At 34.5% G+C, this 17,925-nt stretch overlaps 3 protein-coding genes across 3 annotated transcripts; 1 reads left to right on the forward strand and 2 right to left on the reverse strand.

The window, feature by feature from the left end:
* Positions 1–688: 688 nt before the first annotated feature.
* On the reverse strand, positions 689–4,345 carry TRIADDRAFT_57130 (uncharacterized protein; the record flags this gene model as incomplete). The annotated part of the gene is made up of 9 exons (XM_002113534.1): positions 689–711; positions 795–951; positions 1,316–1,340; positions 1,429–1,517; positions 1,584–2,146; positions 2,295–2,331; positions 2,668–2,723; positions 3,621–3,789; positions 4,214–4,345. 9 exons carry the CDS (start codon positions 4,343–4,345, stop codon positions 689–691), a joined length of 1,251 nt encoding a protein of 416 aa, XP_002113570.1.
* A 4,252-nt stretch (positions 4,346–8,597) lies between these two features.
* Positions 8,598–11,447, forward strand: TRIADDRAFT_57131 (uncharacterized protein; the record flags this gene model as incomplete). Its single annotated transcript, XM_002113173.1, has 6 exons — positions 8,598–8,733; positions 10,407–10,603; positions 10,690–10,822; positions 10,901–10,995; positions 11,137–11,213; positions 11,285–11,447. The coding sequence occupies 6 exons, from the start codon at positions 8,598–8,600 to the stop codon at positions 11,445–11,447; spliced, it is 801 nt and encodes a 266-aa protein (XP_002113209.1).
* A 1,264-nt stretch (positions 11,448–12,711) lies between these two features.
* TRIADDRAFT_57132 (uncharacterized protein) lies at positions 12,712–14,718 on the reverse strand (the record flags this gene model as incomplete). Its single annotated transcript, XM_002113535.1, has 4 exons — positions 12,712–12,867; positions 12,962–13,017; positions 13,109–13,338; positions 14,630–14,718. The coding sequence occupies 4 exons, from the start codon at positions 14,716–14,718 to the stop codon at positions 12,712–12,714; spliced, it is 531 nt and encodes a 176-aa protein (XP_002113571.1).
* Positions 14,719–17,925: the final 3,207 nt, after the last annotated feature.

Below are 17,925 nucleotides of genomic sequence, written 5' to 3' on the forward strand. Positions count from 1 at the left end.
AACAATACTATCTAAGACAATGTTATTCATTTTCTTTTATTGCGATTTTACTTTCCGTATATTTGGTAATTAAAATATGTGAAAAATGGTAATTGTATTCAGCGGTTTGATCATAACAAATAATTTTAGTATTACCAACTGTGAAAAATTTAAAGAATTTTTTATCAACGTTATAAAATACTGTACACACCAATTACTCGACACAGTGTGAAAGTATTAACGTTTTTTTCATTATTGTAATGGAGCCATTATTCAAGTTAAATGCATATAGGATTCAAATAAAGTTTCTTATCTTACTGACTTAATCATCTGACTTGACGCATTGAACTAAATACCAAATTAATTTTACGTTGAGCACTAATTTAATATAATAATATTTATATTATAATAATTAACCAAAGAATATTTTTGAATGATGAAATACATGAATCATCAGTAGCCAGAGCTAAAATTTTCGGCTTCTGTGAACACGAAATCCATGGGCTAAGTGAGTTACATATTGCAAAACTAGCACATTTATTAAGATGACTCATATTGCCGCTTCAATTGATGATATTTTTAACCTAATTTTACGTTACATGAAAGTCAAATCAACTCGTTTTGCTCGATATGGAACAAAATATAAAACTGATCGAGAATGAGCTATAAATAGCTTGCGTAAATAATTTTAATTAATTAATATCCAAGTTTAAAGTCTTGTCGAATTGACAGCTGTAAAGAAAAATATTCAGAAAGTGAGTCAAAATTACTAATTATCAGATAACCTTCGCCGTGTAGAAACTACGAAGTCTCACCTTGCAGTACTTCTGCTTTCGCATTATCAATATATCTTCCAACAGCATCCATAATATCTTCTTTCATTTTATCAAAAATTGCTTCAACCGCACTGGCAGATAGATTTGACGGGGCAGTTGATTGCCTATATAAGTAAGTCTGTATTAGATTTCGAAGCTGTTAGAAGTAGCGATGGTCATTAATTATACGCATTATGTCCATACTGATTAAGATTAGTGGGTTGGACTGCAGAAGTATTATTCATTACAGGTCCGTTCTTCGGCACTAAAGAATTGAATTTCAAATTATCATTTTCCTTTTAGAATTGCAATAGTTGTAGATATAGTAAGAGAGATAACTGAATTACCAGAAGAAGAATTTGACTTAGATTGAGAAACAGTAACAGTTTTTTCCGGTTCCTAAATACAATTGATTTAATAAAAGACTGAAATATTCGTATATTTTTACAAGTTTAAAAGTCAAATGTATATGTATAAAAATAAAAAGCGAAAGTTTAATTGTAAAATCACTTTCAGCTAACCTCGGATTTATTGCTACTTGCGAATCTATAAATTATCAATATAAAAGAAATGAATTATTCAATGATCCTATAATTATAGAATATGGACAGTTTTGATTGCCTGAATTGCATACCGTTCAGCCAATTTCCTATGCATTTCTGACATAATAGAACCTCCACCACTACCACTACTTGTCGCAGGAGCATTGTTTTGTTTTTTTTCCTTAAAATAGAATAAGAAAAGCTAAAGAAATGTGACTTTATTGTTTCGTAACAAAAAATGTAATACCTTGGTGGCTACTGATCTTAGTTTTACGGAAGACAGACCGCTTAGTAATCCACCTTTACTAGGTAAGTTAGCGTTCGAATTAGCTGTTGGAGCAGGTGGTGGAGGTGGTGGTGGTGGTTGTGAACCACCAGTAGGTGGGGCCACACTTCGTAGAGAGTGACTACCAGCCATTAAGGACGTAGGTGTTGGCGCCGGTGGAGGTGGAGGAGGCCCTGAAGTAGTTATCGATGTAGGCATTGGAGTTGGAGCTGGTGGTGGAGCGGGCGCTGGTGGTGGAGCTGGTGCTGGCGGTGGAGCAGGCGCTGCTGGTGGAGCGGGCGCTGGTGGTGGAGCGGGCGCTGGTGGTGGAGCGGCTGCTACTGGCGTAGGCATAACCTTCGACACATTTGAAGTTGGTGCTGATATAACCTGATGACTATTACTAACGTTTCCAACATTCACGCTTCGCGGTGCATCAAATGCAGCATGTTTTTGATCAAGACCAGGAGTTGACGGAGCTGATCCTCCAATTATAGTAGAAGAAGGCCGATTCATGTTGGAAAGGGGTGGACGTGATGGCTCGCCTGTGTATCAAAGTACCGAAAAAATTATCAAGACAGTAAGTACTCCTCTATGAACAAAGTATATATATATACACTGACTAATGGTTACATAAAATGGATTAGCATTATTGAATTTCTAATTTTTGTCTGATACAACGTAACAACTTACCTGAATTTTCAGTAAGGCCAACCGGTGGTCGAAAACTCTAAAAAATAAAATTACACAACTTACTTTTAATTCGTATCTCGATTACCTAATCATAACAGATATTGGTAACAACCCTCATCTAAAAAATTTTCTAATTGATAGCAAGTGTTGTATCTTTAAAAGCCAAATTACACGTGACAATATTCAGCACAGGTTACTTAACAGATCGTTATTAATTTTAGTGTAAAGTACCGTGTATAATTGGGGTTACTCATTTATATCAATAAATCTTTACAATATCTCAGTGTGTTTATTGTCTATCAAAGTACTTGTATTGCATACAAGTTGATATAACAGCATCAATCGATATCATTTCTATCTCAAATTAGCATACCCTTGGTAAAGTTTGATTTTTCTTGTTAACTCCCATAGCGATCGATGATTGTGCCGCTAATATGAAATGAAATGATTAGTTAAATTGAATCAAGTTATACAGTATAGCCAATTGGTGATATTTACGTATCTACCAGTAATACTATAATCATTGATGACGTATGAAATCAGTAACAGTAGCAAAGTACGAAAAGCGTAAATTAAGACGAATTTGACAATATAGTCTTATTACATCATTGAATAAATGCATCAGCAGAATTTCAATTAAGTAATAAATGTATCTTTAGTTAAAGCCGTAAATCTTAGCCTAAATAGGAGCTAATATAAATTTGATTGATGCACACACGTATAATATCATGATACCATCCAAGTGCAAAGAGTAAAAGAGCAATAGGTAAACTAATTACTGAATTATCTTGGTTGATTATGAAATTGTTAAAAAGGAATAGTGGTGCCATTGACAATTCAATTGCGAATATTAACTGTCTCTACTAGAGATGAGTATACGTGCCTTGAAGCAGAACTAGTGTACGAAAATAAAATTAACTCAACGTGTATGTTATTCAAGGTATCAACACTAGCTATGTCAACGGTTCAAAATTCTATGTGATAGAATGTAGGTGAAACCTCTCTCGTATACAGGCACAAAATAATAGAAGTTTGATGCATATCAAAAGTATATACTATTGATAAATTTTTAAATAATTCACTTGTTGGACTCAGTCCTCAATTAAGTAACTACAGTTAATACTTGAAATACAAAAGAATCCTTCATATTGAAATGAGTATCAAATACTGTATAACACATATAAAAGACGAAAGGTTTCCATCTACTGTACTGTACATATTTACGATGCTAAGCTAATAATAACTATATAATCATGAATGACATGATGTCAATGGTCCATAATAGTAAGCAACTAGCATTTACTGAAAAAATAAAGAAATTCTTACCAGCAACTAAACCGTCTAATGCTTCCTTGATGACCTGATAGAATTTATTAGCTTCGTCCTGACTGGCAAAATTAAAACCGAAAAATTGACGTTGATCACGCCATTGATGGAACGAAGCTGCCGCTTGAGTATATTTAAGCTTATGATGTAAGCAAGCATTGATTGTTACCTAAGAATCAGCAGCAATTAATGAGTAAATTAATATTGTAATTTACCCTATTGATCAAGTATACATTATAGGCTGTAGTAAATACTGTATAAATCACTTTGCTATCACAATATAATGGAAAATTTCAATGCCATCGATAGTACAGGGATAATCTAACTATAAATTTTTAAAAAATTTTATTCGTAGCTGATTATAATGCCAATTATAATTAATTAGGAATACTACTTATCAAAATACTTGCATTGTAATAAGGCTGAATGTAAGATTTGCTCCCTAGATTTACTATAATATCAACTAATAACCTTTCTATTCTACTTTTAAAAATAACGTACACATTATACTACTTCTACAAGCTCAAGTAAAAGGTGAGGAGACACTATGTTAGACAAAGATTATTGTTTTATCTTAAGTTGAAAGATCATACTCCTGAATCGTTCTGTCTTCTACCCACGACACGATACATGTTTGTTTGCGCATTATGTAAAACGTATAATTTTGATACTCCATCTTTACCATCGACAGGAACCCAAGTCTTTTGAGAATAATCGTAGGACATTACAACGGCTTGCGCCTTATATAGAGATTGTTCGCCGTGAGCGCTAGAAAGACATACAAGTACATACGTAGTGGATCAGTTATTGATGAGGAAGAAATTTTTATAATCATCCAATTTTTCAGTGTCATCGTATGATTATACAGAAATACTATTACAAAATAGGATAAAAAATTCGGAAAGCAAAAAGGATCAGATACAAAATATAGCAATATTATGATATACCATCATCATAAAGCTCCCATTTTTATGACTTTTGCAAACATTAGCATAAGTCATACTGTAAACACTATACGGGACTCCATCATTTCTTTAGAATAATAAACAAATGCCTTATTTAATCCACGTAAGGTATAAAAATGTAGGATCGATTCTTGACTAGTCTATAACTTTATTAGCTGCATATTACATTACGATTCCATTAGAATTTCAGAACAATTATAACAGTCGAGATTGTAGCAACAATAGAGATTAGCAAGATGATGCCTTAATATCGCGTTATTGTTCTGCCATCTGGTTAATAACAGCGATGAGTTTATACGCGTCCACTCTGGTAATACCGTAATTCATCTATTGAAATAATAGCAGAAGGGTGTCGTTATCAGCTAAATCCAAAAGGTTGATCGCTGTTGTAAACTTTTTAAAATGTCTTCTCTTGGCAACGAATGATTTCTTGTAGATTAAAGTGGCGGCTATACGACAGTTTAAAATTGAATTTTTATATTTGTGCACTATATGGACGTTGGATATGTAAATTATAATTATAGTAGCTAGCTTTGGTACTTTACTCATCGTACGTGCCAAGGTAAATGTACTTTCCAGTAGACTATGAAAAGTTATTTAGTGTGTAGTCCATTAAAAGTCGATTGTTATTGAGCTTGAAAGCCGCGGGTATATCATTTACTACAAAACAAACTTCCTGACAATAGAGTTTATCGTATTGATCAAAGGAAAAAGTAATCTTGAGATTTACCCAAGTTGTGTCGTCTTGGAGATACGTCGATAACGCTAGCTTAAAGCTATTTCCATTGCAAATGGTACCGCCAAGGTAGAGAATGCTACCATTGTGTACAGTAGACGTATTTTGGAAGGTTTCTATGCAGGTTTAACTGGATGCTTTGATACATGACTCAACAAGTTCAATCAGTAATGCACGTTGCCTTATTTCGAACTCGAGGGAATCGATAAATGAATTAATTAATTTGCGATCTGAATGAACTCAAAGCAAAAACGAATGGGGGATTCACTAGCCTTAATACGATAATTACATGAAAGATTATCGATTACTAGCTTGGAAAATCTCCTAGCTAGAATGAGTGATATTAACACTACTCCAAGAATTCGTATTATCGATTTATAGTGATGGCTAACGATAAAATCGTTGACGACATTTCAAAGTGCGTGGACAATCTGGCGTCAATTCAACAAGTTAACATTTGTGTAGGGACATGCAAGGCAACGTATTGCAATAGGCTTGTGTATGAAGATGGGTGTAAGCATGGCACAGTATATACTGGCGTGTTAATGCTATTTGGAGGATCATTGCATTGTACAAGTATAATGAAAGCAGCGAAATGCGATCCATTTTCATACAGTATTGCATTTCAAGTTGGCTCTAATTACACCATTGGAGACGTTCAACTTACCTCATTGCAAGTTAGGATGTTCAAAATGGAATATAAGCTGTAAAAATATGAGAAACTATTCCAACGTTGACGAATGCTTGCTATGAAGAATCGCCGATCTTGATATGTTGAAGATTGGTGTCCAAGCTACGTTTCCAACGCGGTCAATAAAAAGCACTACAAGCTAATTTTAATATTGGACAAAATAGTCAAAAACTTGATTGCTGGTACTAGGTAATGCAGTAAAGTAGAGGCAGAGTAGTGGTGAAGTGGATAGAATTGCAAACTATCTTTAAGACTGTGAGGAATGATTTCAAGTGTGGTGTTGCTTATAAATACAGTAATATTAATAATTGCTGGTAGACGTTCTACGTTGACAAATGTCAGTTGATTTGAAAACTACCATCTAATGATAGGATTGATTCCTTTAGAAATACTACTGCTGACAGTAAATTACTCTTCAAGCCAAAGACGCTAAGCAGTACTGGAGTCAGGTCGAAATAATTCCCTAGACGGTAATATTGACTAACGTCAGCTTGATAGTAATTTCAATATTTGCCCAAAAGTTTTGCCTTCCAATTTCTACTTTCCTACCATGTAAATAGGACTTGTATGATGGAAGTGCAACGTACGGTACACTGAGTCTAGTGCTGTACGTATCCGTTTCGCCACGGGACTTTCATCGGACGTACAGTACAGCAGGACATCGATCTATTTTGTATACTGTACACTCTACGGTGTACAGTACTGTCAATGTTAGTAAGGGTTGTGCAGTACTGTACGCATCCGTTTCGCCACGGGACTTTCATCGGACGTACAGTACAGCAGGACATCGATCTATTTTGTATACTGTACACTCTACGGTATACAGTACTGTACGCATCCGTTTCGCCACGGGATTTTCATCGGACGTACAGTACAGCAGGACATCGATCTATTTTGTATACTGTACACTCTACGGTATACAGTACTGTACGCATCCGTTTCGCCACGGGATTTTCATCGGACGTACAGTACAGCAGGACATCGATCTATTTTGTATACTGTACACTCTACGGTGTACAGTACTGTCAATGTTAGTAAGGGTTGTGCAGTACTGTATGCGGTATCGTACTGACTGGAGCATTCCTAGCCAAAAATGAGCTATTTTTCTATACTTGTAGTCTATCAAACTTGAGCTTGATTAACCGTGAAGAAGTTCCACGGTAAAGCAGGATATGCCGGCGACGACTCAATAATTGCGGAATGATCAAGTAGTCCATGAAACATGATTGAGTTAATGGTACAGTATCTCTATGCCAAGTAGATGGATCTTTTTTTTCAGACAAAACGAGTACTGTAGTAAGTAGTAGCTACTGAGTTGCTTCTACAGAGTACAGTACTATACTGTACTTCGCGTGCTAACTGAAGTCTTTTTACTCATCGTTCGTGACAATTTTGCCCAACTGTCCAAGGACAGCACGACAGTCAACACCGGTGTCCTTAATAAAAAATCAACCCGAAACACGATTTGAACCCGACTAGAGGGAGGCTTTCAGGTTCAATAATTCTGTGCTGATACAGTGTTTGTATAGCGATTGCACTCATTTCGGGTTGCGTTTTTACCCCATGGAGGGGCAAAAAAATTGGGCAAGATTTGCCCTCAACAGTAACAGCATTGTAATACAGTACAGTACTTCAATCTCTCTCTTTTTACAGTACAGTGTACAGTGTACAGTAGTGTACAGTACTGTACTCACTGTACTGTATGGGTTTGTATGTGCATGGCATGAGCATTGAGCAAGCGTATTGGCTTGTCGTGACCTATTTGATGGATTTCGTGACCATCTGCAGTTTCTACATTCTCAATCTCTTGACATTGTACTGTAGGTCGTCTATTGTTGTACAGTACTGTACACTTAAACCCGTACAGTACTGTACTGTACTGTACAGTGCAGTAAACGATGATCTTTTTGTATGGTACTGTACTGTACTGTACTGTACAGTAGTTTCTACTTTCAGTTACAGTGCTGTGTCTTGTAGCTGTAGAGTATTTAGTACTGTAACTGACTTCTGGTTTTAGAAGGATCTCGAAGGATTGTGTACAGTATGTTACGATAGTCTTATTGGCATTTTTAGAAATTGATTACACAGTATTCATACATACTGTATAATTATTGATATTGATTATTATTATTTAAAAGCGTTATCACGAGTTCGCGACCCAAGGACAAGTTCTTCCCTGGAAAACATTCTGCAAAAGTAGTATGCAATGGTGATCGTGCCTTTTTCCATATAATGATTGTAGCAGTAGTACAGTAATTGATTATTGCCCTTCAATCCGGTCAATAATCAACCGTGCAAGAAAAAAATCGAACGATCGTATTGATTTGATTTGGCGCCTAGTACACTTCCAAAAAAAAATCAATTTTTTCCTGTCTACTACAGTACAACGTGTGCCAGCAGGAACAAGTCTTTGGCTTTAACTACTTGTACTTGTCTTACTCAACTCCACCGAAAGTTGGTACAGTACGCTGACTAATTACTATTCTTGAATTTCAAAGAATTGACTCGTGGCTGACGAAAAATCGCTTCCTTGGACTGAAATACTTTCTTGACCCCTTTATACTGTATACCTATAGAGATACATGATGGATGACTTGTACAAATTTCTACAATTACAACCCAATGATAGCAGTTTTAAAGATGTTACCGAGAATCATAACTCTGGTATAATATCAAGGAAAGAAGATTTATTGAAAGAGGATATTGCAACTTTCTATGACGGTAAGATTGATTTATTTGTGGTTCCGTAATATCGACTTGGTTGCCTTGACCAATAGTTTTGTTCAATTATCACCAAATCAACCGAACACTTCTCTCAAGTTAAAATATCATTGCATACGACCCGGAATGTACAGTACAGTATGCTACAGATACCTTTTGAAGTATCATTTCAACTGGAAGATTAATCAATCAATTGATTACTTTAAACTGATCCAAACACTATAACATAGTAGTATTAGTACAACGATTCATATTTTCCGCCGATTGACTTTGCAGTACTGTATCAACACTGATCTTCCTGGCATTTATTATCACCATTTATAGATTCGTTATTCTGTATAGCAATGCATTTAGACAAAGTCATTGATAGAAGTGTAAAAGTCCTATGCAAACTGTAGCAATTGGATATTACTGTTGATATGCAGTGTACAAAAATTTTAAAACTGTACTTTCTGACTTTAAATATTGCTAAAAAAAATTGGCCGATTCTACCATGATTAGTAGCTCTTCTGTTGTCATAACACAATACAGTACAGTACACGTTTGGTCATGCAGGCCACCCTCCTTAAATCAGCTCCCCTATCGCCTTTCCTGCCTGAGCTATACTATATAGTGTTCATGTAGGACTTTAGAAAGATATGGCTAGTATAGTCATACGGCTACCTTTTCGATTTTATTTTATGTTGGCCGTAAAATCAAAGGTGTACAGTACATAGTCTTGTACTGTACAGTAGGAGCATCCGGTACGGTACGGTACGCCTTCGGCAATAACGACAAATGACGACCTATCAACTCGACCGGGAACTTGTAAAAAGCCCCTGATCCGAACATACTTACAGGGATTGCAGCTAAAAATAGTAAATCTAATCTTAATATTCACCTCTCAAATTCTAAATGTAGTAGTTCCAATTGGTAGTTCTTACTGGTACTTTCGATAGGGATTCATTTACTGTTAATTGACAGACTACTGTACAGTGCAGTACAGCAATATTAATTTATTAATTCAAGTACGAGAAAGCCGCGGTAAAGTGCTAAAGTACGTACAGTAGTGGTAGGAAAGGCTTCACTACTTTCACCACGAACGTCTTCGATTTTAGGCTATATACAGTCCCTCACTAATTCACTATATTCTTTATGACTGCCTAACGCAGTGTTACATGATACTACAGGAGCAGGAAATAAAAGATTTCCGGTTCGATTTCCTTCTTGCTCATAACTACAAACTCATTTACTGTACTGTACAGTACAGTAAGTGATTTTATAGGCTAAATGTCGAGGAATCTCTGGAACGTTTTGTAAACTATCGTAAAATAATATCATGAGACCCCAACTCCTGATATACTGGAATAGCGTCGGCATCCCAAATTCGTAATTAATTTAATTTAATTAATGTGTTGCAGTGCAAATTTCAAGACTTAAGCGACGATACAACAAATACAGCATCAGCAGTTAGTACTTTGTATAGACTTTAAATTACTTGTACGTATGCTATTACTGAAGTACTAGGATACATTCGATGGGGCCCAACTTTAACGTCATATTAACAAATACTTAGCGTTTATAAAGCCTAAATACACGCTCGTTTATTACAAGAATCGATCACACGGTCTTGGTCTAGAATTGTTTTACCATTTGATGGGTAATATTCATATCTTAATATCATACAAATTTAGAATTGTTGGATGCCTTGAAAGCTAGTCATGAATTTGAAAAGAGCTTGAGGTGTAAGCGAAAATATATGGATTACTTTTTGGATAATACCGGAAGCAATTTTTGCCCTGGAAAAGATGATCCAATCTTCTATGATATGTTGGTAACTTTAGAAGAGGTTTATTCGGGATGCCTAAAAGTAGCTAAAATTAAACGCAATGTAAGAAAGTCACTGGCTAAAATTTCTATAAATTTTTTTCATCGATTTTTGTATTCTCGAAAAATTAACCATCATATTTTTACTAGATCTTTGATTTTACTGGTTGTAAACAATGTACGACGGATAAAAAATTAGAAATTACTGTTAAGTCGGGTGCTCCGCCTGGAACTCAATTTCGATTTGTAAATTTAGGAGATCAACATCACAACCGTATTCCTGGTACGCGTCGTGTGCTTATATTTTATAAATTACTAGCTTATAAATTTTGATCAAGAAAAATATTTTTATGTTTATTAGCCGATATCGTGTTTACGTTAAAAGAAAAGCCTCATGATAGATTTGTCCGCGTTAATTCCGATTTGCATTACGTTGCTTCAATCGACCTAAAAACTGTAAGATTTTACACAGTTTACGTCTAGTAATGTTTATTGCTTTTGCCATGTAGGTTAATTACTTTAGTAATATGAACTAAAAATCAATTTTAAATTTAGAAGCTCATTCAAATTCACCAATAAATATAATTATATTTATAGGCCGTCACAGGAGGAAGCATAGCAATCAAATCGATTGATGGAAAAGACCTACAAATTAAGTTAACAAATATTATTGAGTAAGTTTCGAGACTTAGCTGTTTTGTTATTAACCTTAGATTATATCAGTAACGCATCTTCTTGATTATAGGCCAAAATCTGTGATCGTCGTTCCAAATCAGGGCATGATAAGGTGTGATGATAAAAAGCGAGGAGATCTTGTTATTCGATTTGATGTTACGTTTCCGCTGATGGTAGATCCAATAAGCCGTATGATTATAAATGAAGCGTTAGATGATGACAATAAATCATAAACGACTTTGTTATTGCGTTGGGTGTTCTATAAAGATGTACCTCATTTACGATAATATCATTTTAACCTTAAATTTTAATAATTTATTCGCGATTTTATGTTTATTGAATTTTTAATGAAAAATATATACTATAAATTTTAAAATTCTTTTATTATGTATTAAAGTAGCAGGACCCACATGATTGCATATCTATATATATTCGGAGTGGGTACAACATGTCATTGAAACTGACACTGAAAATTATATTGTACTTTAATTTTATACAAATACTATCAATATATCACACAGTTAACATATTCGTACTGTAATCTATAGATGCAACGTTTAAGATACTCTTAAGTATACTAGTTTCCCACGTATTTTCATGTGTTGTTCCAAGATACGGTATATACGCGTATATATAAAATATATTTATGCATTCGTATTTATGAGAGTTCTAAGTGGCAGGCATGATGAAGTATGAACATCATTTACGATGCTTTGAAGGGTTCTAGGTTGCATAATTTCATTCATTCAACGATAGACATTGTTAATATTTAGCTAATTCTGGCGTTGTAGGTTAGCCTAGATACGTATTGTTTAAACTTGTTTTATTCTGAAAGGTTACATTAAACAAAGTGATTATCATAGTTAGATTTACTACATGCTCTACTTGATAGTTTAGCAAGTTAATGACCAGTTATGATTTTTATTATAATAAGTCTAAGTCGAAAGCTATTAATCGTCGTTCAATGTGTTTTTGGTTATCTAAATGTATACGTTCATTTATACTACAATATTATATCTGTACAGTAGTCGTGGCATTGATTTTGCTACCAAGTAATTTCTTGTTCTAACTCCTTATAAAGAGCAATAATTTGCTATTTCAGGACATTTTAGTTAAATGAATAAAAAATTATAAATGCTCCGCAATTTTTGTCGTAAAACTTTCGCACTTTTAAAACGGGAATACCCGTACTTGCATACAGAGAACTTATCAGTATATAAAGCCTTATTCCGACACTGATATCATCACAAAATTTGAATATTTCCCATTTATTTCCATTACAGTAATTGAGTCTTTCGAAAATTTTTAAATCGCAAATCTAATAAAAGAAGATCACTTGAAGTAGAATACAAAGCTATACAAAAAAATTCAATAAATTAAGATAATACAAACTAATCGTAATTGATGCATATCAATATGCTATTGAAACGTAAATTCAGGAATTTATTGTAACTGTTATGGTATCATTCTTAGTAATTATTTTGGGATCATGTAACGCTACTTTTGTTGGGGTGTTTGCCTTCGCAGAATTTCCGAGTATAGTAACAGTCTATATTTCTCAAATTTCTTAATTATATTATCTGTTCTGTATATGAAAAGCCGATATAACATATTTTCCCAATCATTCAATTCTTCTAGGTCGCACGAATTCCACTAGCAAAATCACAATAAAAATAAGCTTTAGAGTTAGAAAGCTATAGTCAGGAGAGATTACTCAACATAGAGTAGTAATAATACGGAAGCTCACATTTAAAGCTTTGTCATCTGATTGATCGAAATATTCTTTTACCGATTCTGCGACATCTACATCATAACATTACAAATTCATATTTATTTTTTATGTAAGGCAATCTTTCTTTAATTGCAAATTTCTTTTTCTGAGTAAATAACTGACCTGGATAGGTATTCCGCCAAGGTGGCATTGAAGTTAAGTTAGGCAATTTTTGTTGGTGATATGCTCTAACGGATTTATTTTCAATTCCATTCAAAGTAACACCAGTGAATTCCCTTTCTTTTGCAAATTTTTCGCTTTGGCAATGTCGAATATCGCCTAATCGTCGCGAGGCGGAAGATGTTTCGAATAATTCATATGCAGTCAAGGTCCTTTGTCGAATATTATGTTTTCTACAATTAAGAGAAAAGCTGTAGTCATGTAGTTTCAATAAATATGTAAGATTATGATATAGAATCGAAGCTGCTTTTATTATACTCGGATAAAGACAGGATCTTGATATAAAGCAGATAAGCTATAAGCTTATAAGTACTCGTACATAATAAGTAAGCATAGCTGACAGTGGCTTAAATGTACTATGATAATTGATACCCTTTCACTGCTTCTTCATACAATAATATCTGGATGCTAAAAGATACTGACTTCTGGATACTTTACGCATATTCTCATACAAAGTGGAACTTACGCTTCTAGATTACTACGGTAATTTGAAGAAATAGGTAAGGGACTACTTCTTTTCCTGTATATTTCTTGATTATTTATTTCTCCAGTAAATCGCACTGTTTTAAGAATTATACAATACAAAGTAGTCAATAATAATAGTAATATAAGACATAATTACATCTGCTATATTAAGAAAAGCTCGCTAACAATATCTAGTATAACAGAATAAGCAGTGATAAATGAAGTACAAGTATACAAATTTGCAATACTAATTAGTTTAGTCATGTTAACCTTGTTCTAAGGGATGATTCCAGTGCGTTGTCCTGGTATATTCGCTATAAAAACAATATGCATTTAGTACGCTTGAATTGTATATTATGAGAAAAAAAAATGTAATAGGGATACAATAATTTGAATTAGCATCAATTCTTTAAGATAAATCCTAACAAGCTGCTGGCTCTCTTCATTATCCATCCAGCTGATTGAGAATAATTGTCATATACTGAAGCATCACCTATAGTGTTAGGTAAGTTAAATTTAATAAAATGTTTGTGATATATTTATTTTATTAATTATAAACACGGTAAGTTCCATTATTTCATATCCTGTAATCAAGACTCTCAATATACATTAGCATGCATCGGTTGAAGATTCAATTATATACTTGCCACAAAGAAATCGGTTTTTGTTTTCGTGATGGAAACGCAATTTATTTCGATAACCTAGCAAATCAGAGTATTTTCTATGGAGATTTTTGCTATCTGGATCTCTGCAACATGAAGCGTTATACAGTATATTTACGATAGTTTAAATAAGACATCGCGTTACTTGTGTGTTACTGTTGAGTGTTAACATGTTAAAACCTATCGTGCTTTCAAGGAGTGCATAGCTCATACTACCTGTACACGGTTCACTAGTACATGTACACTATATTATATACAGTACTTGTAGGCAATTATCAGCATGCATTCATGGTAATACCAGTAATGCATTTCTACCCATGGCTTGGTACATACATACCTATCAATTTCACTTAACCATCTAGATTCTTGAAAGCTTTTACTAGATCGTATCAAATCCTCAGGTCGTTCGATTTTTACCACTGACATTTTGCGTTGGCGAGAGCCATATAATGGGGTCTTGGCGTCTAATTAATTAAGCAAGAATTCTACATCCATTACTACATCATGTACTGCAAATTGTGCTGTACAGTAAGGTGGTGGAGTAAGTAAACATTCATTATAATATACTGTAGCTAGTAATTTAATGACGGTTAATTACCTAGATTGTAGATTAAGTTCATGCTTAAACATGTTAACTGAAGGGGGTCATTTACTGCATTACATTTGTCGAGTCTCATAAGATATTTTTATAAAAAAAGTGGATTAAGAGGGAATTACGTTATGTAACAACCCGATTTACAGTTATTAACTCTAGCGTACAGTATCATTGCATCGTACGAAAAAGGAGGTAAAACAAGTGGAGGATGTGTTCGGTTTTTATAATAACGTATAGCGAGCGAATGGCGTATTTCGACGCATTTTGGAACATGCTTAGGTTACGTATCCATCAATAGAATATTGTGCAATACAGTAGTATAATTTTGGGCTAAAATTAATTCATTAATTTAAAAGCCTAATGATTTTCATTTACTGTGGATTGTAGTGCATGAGAATATTAATGTTATAATTTATAAATTGTCATGTCCAATACAGAAAAAGGTTAAAACTTGATCAATTGTAACTTTACGTCGTTGTAAAGGTATTAACTTACTGTAATATCATTAATATTAACACACCTTTTTCCATTTTCGGGCAAGGGTCAGTTTAGCAACTTTTGTCGATTAACAGTTAGCATGATCAATTGAACGATCGAACTGCATACAAAACATCCATTGAATTCAATCACGAAAAAGCTCATGACATTGGTACATTCTTGATTCTTGATGACAAAGTGACAACTACGATAGGCTGAAGGAGCGGTATCAATTACACCACACTGGTTACGGTTTTTGCTTTTTTAACCTTTTATCAACTGCATTTGCCTGATCAATAGCAATGATTGGAAAACTACGACAATGTAATGGTAACATATTATAAATTCCACAAATAACTGTGAAGTTATAAATACAGTAGTTGGATGCCCCTTGTAAATAAATTAATCAATAAATTGGACAACAAAAGAAAGAACAATTCAGACATGGACATACATCGCGACATACGCATCCGGCAGGTGCAGTACTGTATTGGATCAAAAATCTTTCTCATAAATAAATGTGAATCACACCATTAACTACTCATGTAGTCGACGATCACGCAAACTACTGTACTGTACAATACCTGTATTTTTAATTAAGGTTCTCGTAGGACAGTACTACTGTACTTTTGTAAATACTGCACAGTATTAGAGTAGCTATAATTTATCGATCTTCATTTGAGGATATAGTCAGTACAACTGTGCAAGGAATGCTGTATACTGTGCTATCATGATTGCGAAGTATTGAATTACTGCATTAAGGAATTTCCATCATTGTCCATGAATTACTGTATTATGATCATGGTATCGCGCCTGATACAGTGGGTCTGTATTATTAACATTTCAGAATGAAAAGTGGTTGTAATTGCGAAAAAAAGAAACATTATTATCGTTGTAACCAATTGAATGCATAAAAGTTATTCAATTTTCAAAATAAAAATGGTTATGATTTTGTCAACATAAGCATCCAACGACCTGGCTACTCGATCGTTCTCATTGGTAGTAATGGTACAGTATATTGTACTGTACTGTACTGTACTGTGCAGTGTACAGTACAGTACAGTATTAAATCAATCAATCAATCCCCCCAAAATGATGATGAAAATGGTTTGCAATACTGTACAGTAGTAGAACTACAGTATACTCAGTAGCATGGACTTGTACAGCAAATACTCCAGGGTATCTCGAAGTCCATGTCAGTAGTAATAATAATAATAATATGTATTGGATTGGATGAAATACAAGAGCTATCAAATCAAACTGTTTCAACATTAGCTACTAGGAATACACCCACTGGACGTCTATCAACAATCGAGAAAGGAGAGCAATCCACTGACGTCAGTCCGTTCATCCTGTACTACAGATCGCAGTACGGACGTACTCGAGTAGCCCGAGGCTGAGCTAACGAAAGAATCCCAAGGAGGCCGATCCCTTTTACCGGTCATTTCAGTCATAGAGTCACTATGAACTGTTCGATGCCTCACTACAGTACGGTAGTACTACCTAGTACTACCAGCGAATTTTTGGGCCATTGCCCTGTAAAATGACACCTACAGTACAGTACTGTACACTGTACACTGTACAGTACTGTACAGATCAGAACGGCTTCGAACCGAACCGTTCCCAGGTCTACGCCTACAGTACGGCTCAGTGTACTGTACACTGTACAGTACGGTACTGTAGGCAGAGAGTTAACAGTACTCTACTCTAATTACCCATTGGGAAAAGTCTCACCCACTGGCTTACAGAAGTTCACTACTAACTGGACGTTGCTTGTGTACTTTCCAGCTTGTCATTGCCTTTTTTCCTACGTGCATAACTAATTAGTGTTGAATCTTGCTCGCTACGAAAATTCAATCACTGAAATTAACCATTAAACGACAGCAGTTATGTCAAGTTGTTAACCTTGGTGGGCTTTATTTTGCCGACTGGATTGAACTGATCCTGCTATTGTATGCAATAATCCCAAATTCATGTAAGGCTATATAGAAAAATGGGATTGCAAAAATTGCTAACATTACTTTCTTTGACACTGTCTCTCTTACATGCTACTCTATAGTCTACATGCTGGACGTTTAGATTTCACAGAGTTATACAGTAGTAGCGAAATGAAGAAGAGTCAATTAATTAATTTTAGGACAATGAATTTGTTAGTATATTCACTTTATTGCAGCTATTACTGGCGTTATTAATATCTTTGAAACCTAAACCCTTTTCAGTAAAATACTGCAGCGCCTTTACTACAGTATTTGCAAAGATAGTGGACGTACAGTAAAAGTAAAAGAAAATGAAAGGAATACTACTAGAAACGCTCTCTTAATTCAATACCATTAGTAGTAGGTGTTGGGATGCAATAGACTGTGCCTAGGAGATAAACTTCTGTTACACTATTGATAGGATAGAAGAAAATGAATCAATCATGATGATAAAATCATTGTTAATCTGTTGTATTTTTGAAGACATTGATCTTATACATGTACCTGGAGTGAGTTATTCTTCTACATAGCATTGTTGATCTTTGCAAATATACCGCGCTTGTGAATTGACCAACTGTTTTGTAA

The sequence above is a fragment of the Trichoplax adhaerens genome, genomic scaffold, assembly GCF_000150275.1.
Source record: "Trichoplax adhaerens TRIADscaffold_6 genomic scaffold, whole genome shotgun sequence".
Taxonomy (NCBI): domain Eukaryota; kingdom Metazoa; phylum Placozoa; class Uniplacotomia; order Trichoplacea; family Trichoplacidae; genus Trichoplax; species Trichoplax adhaerens.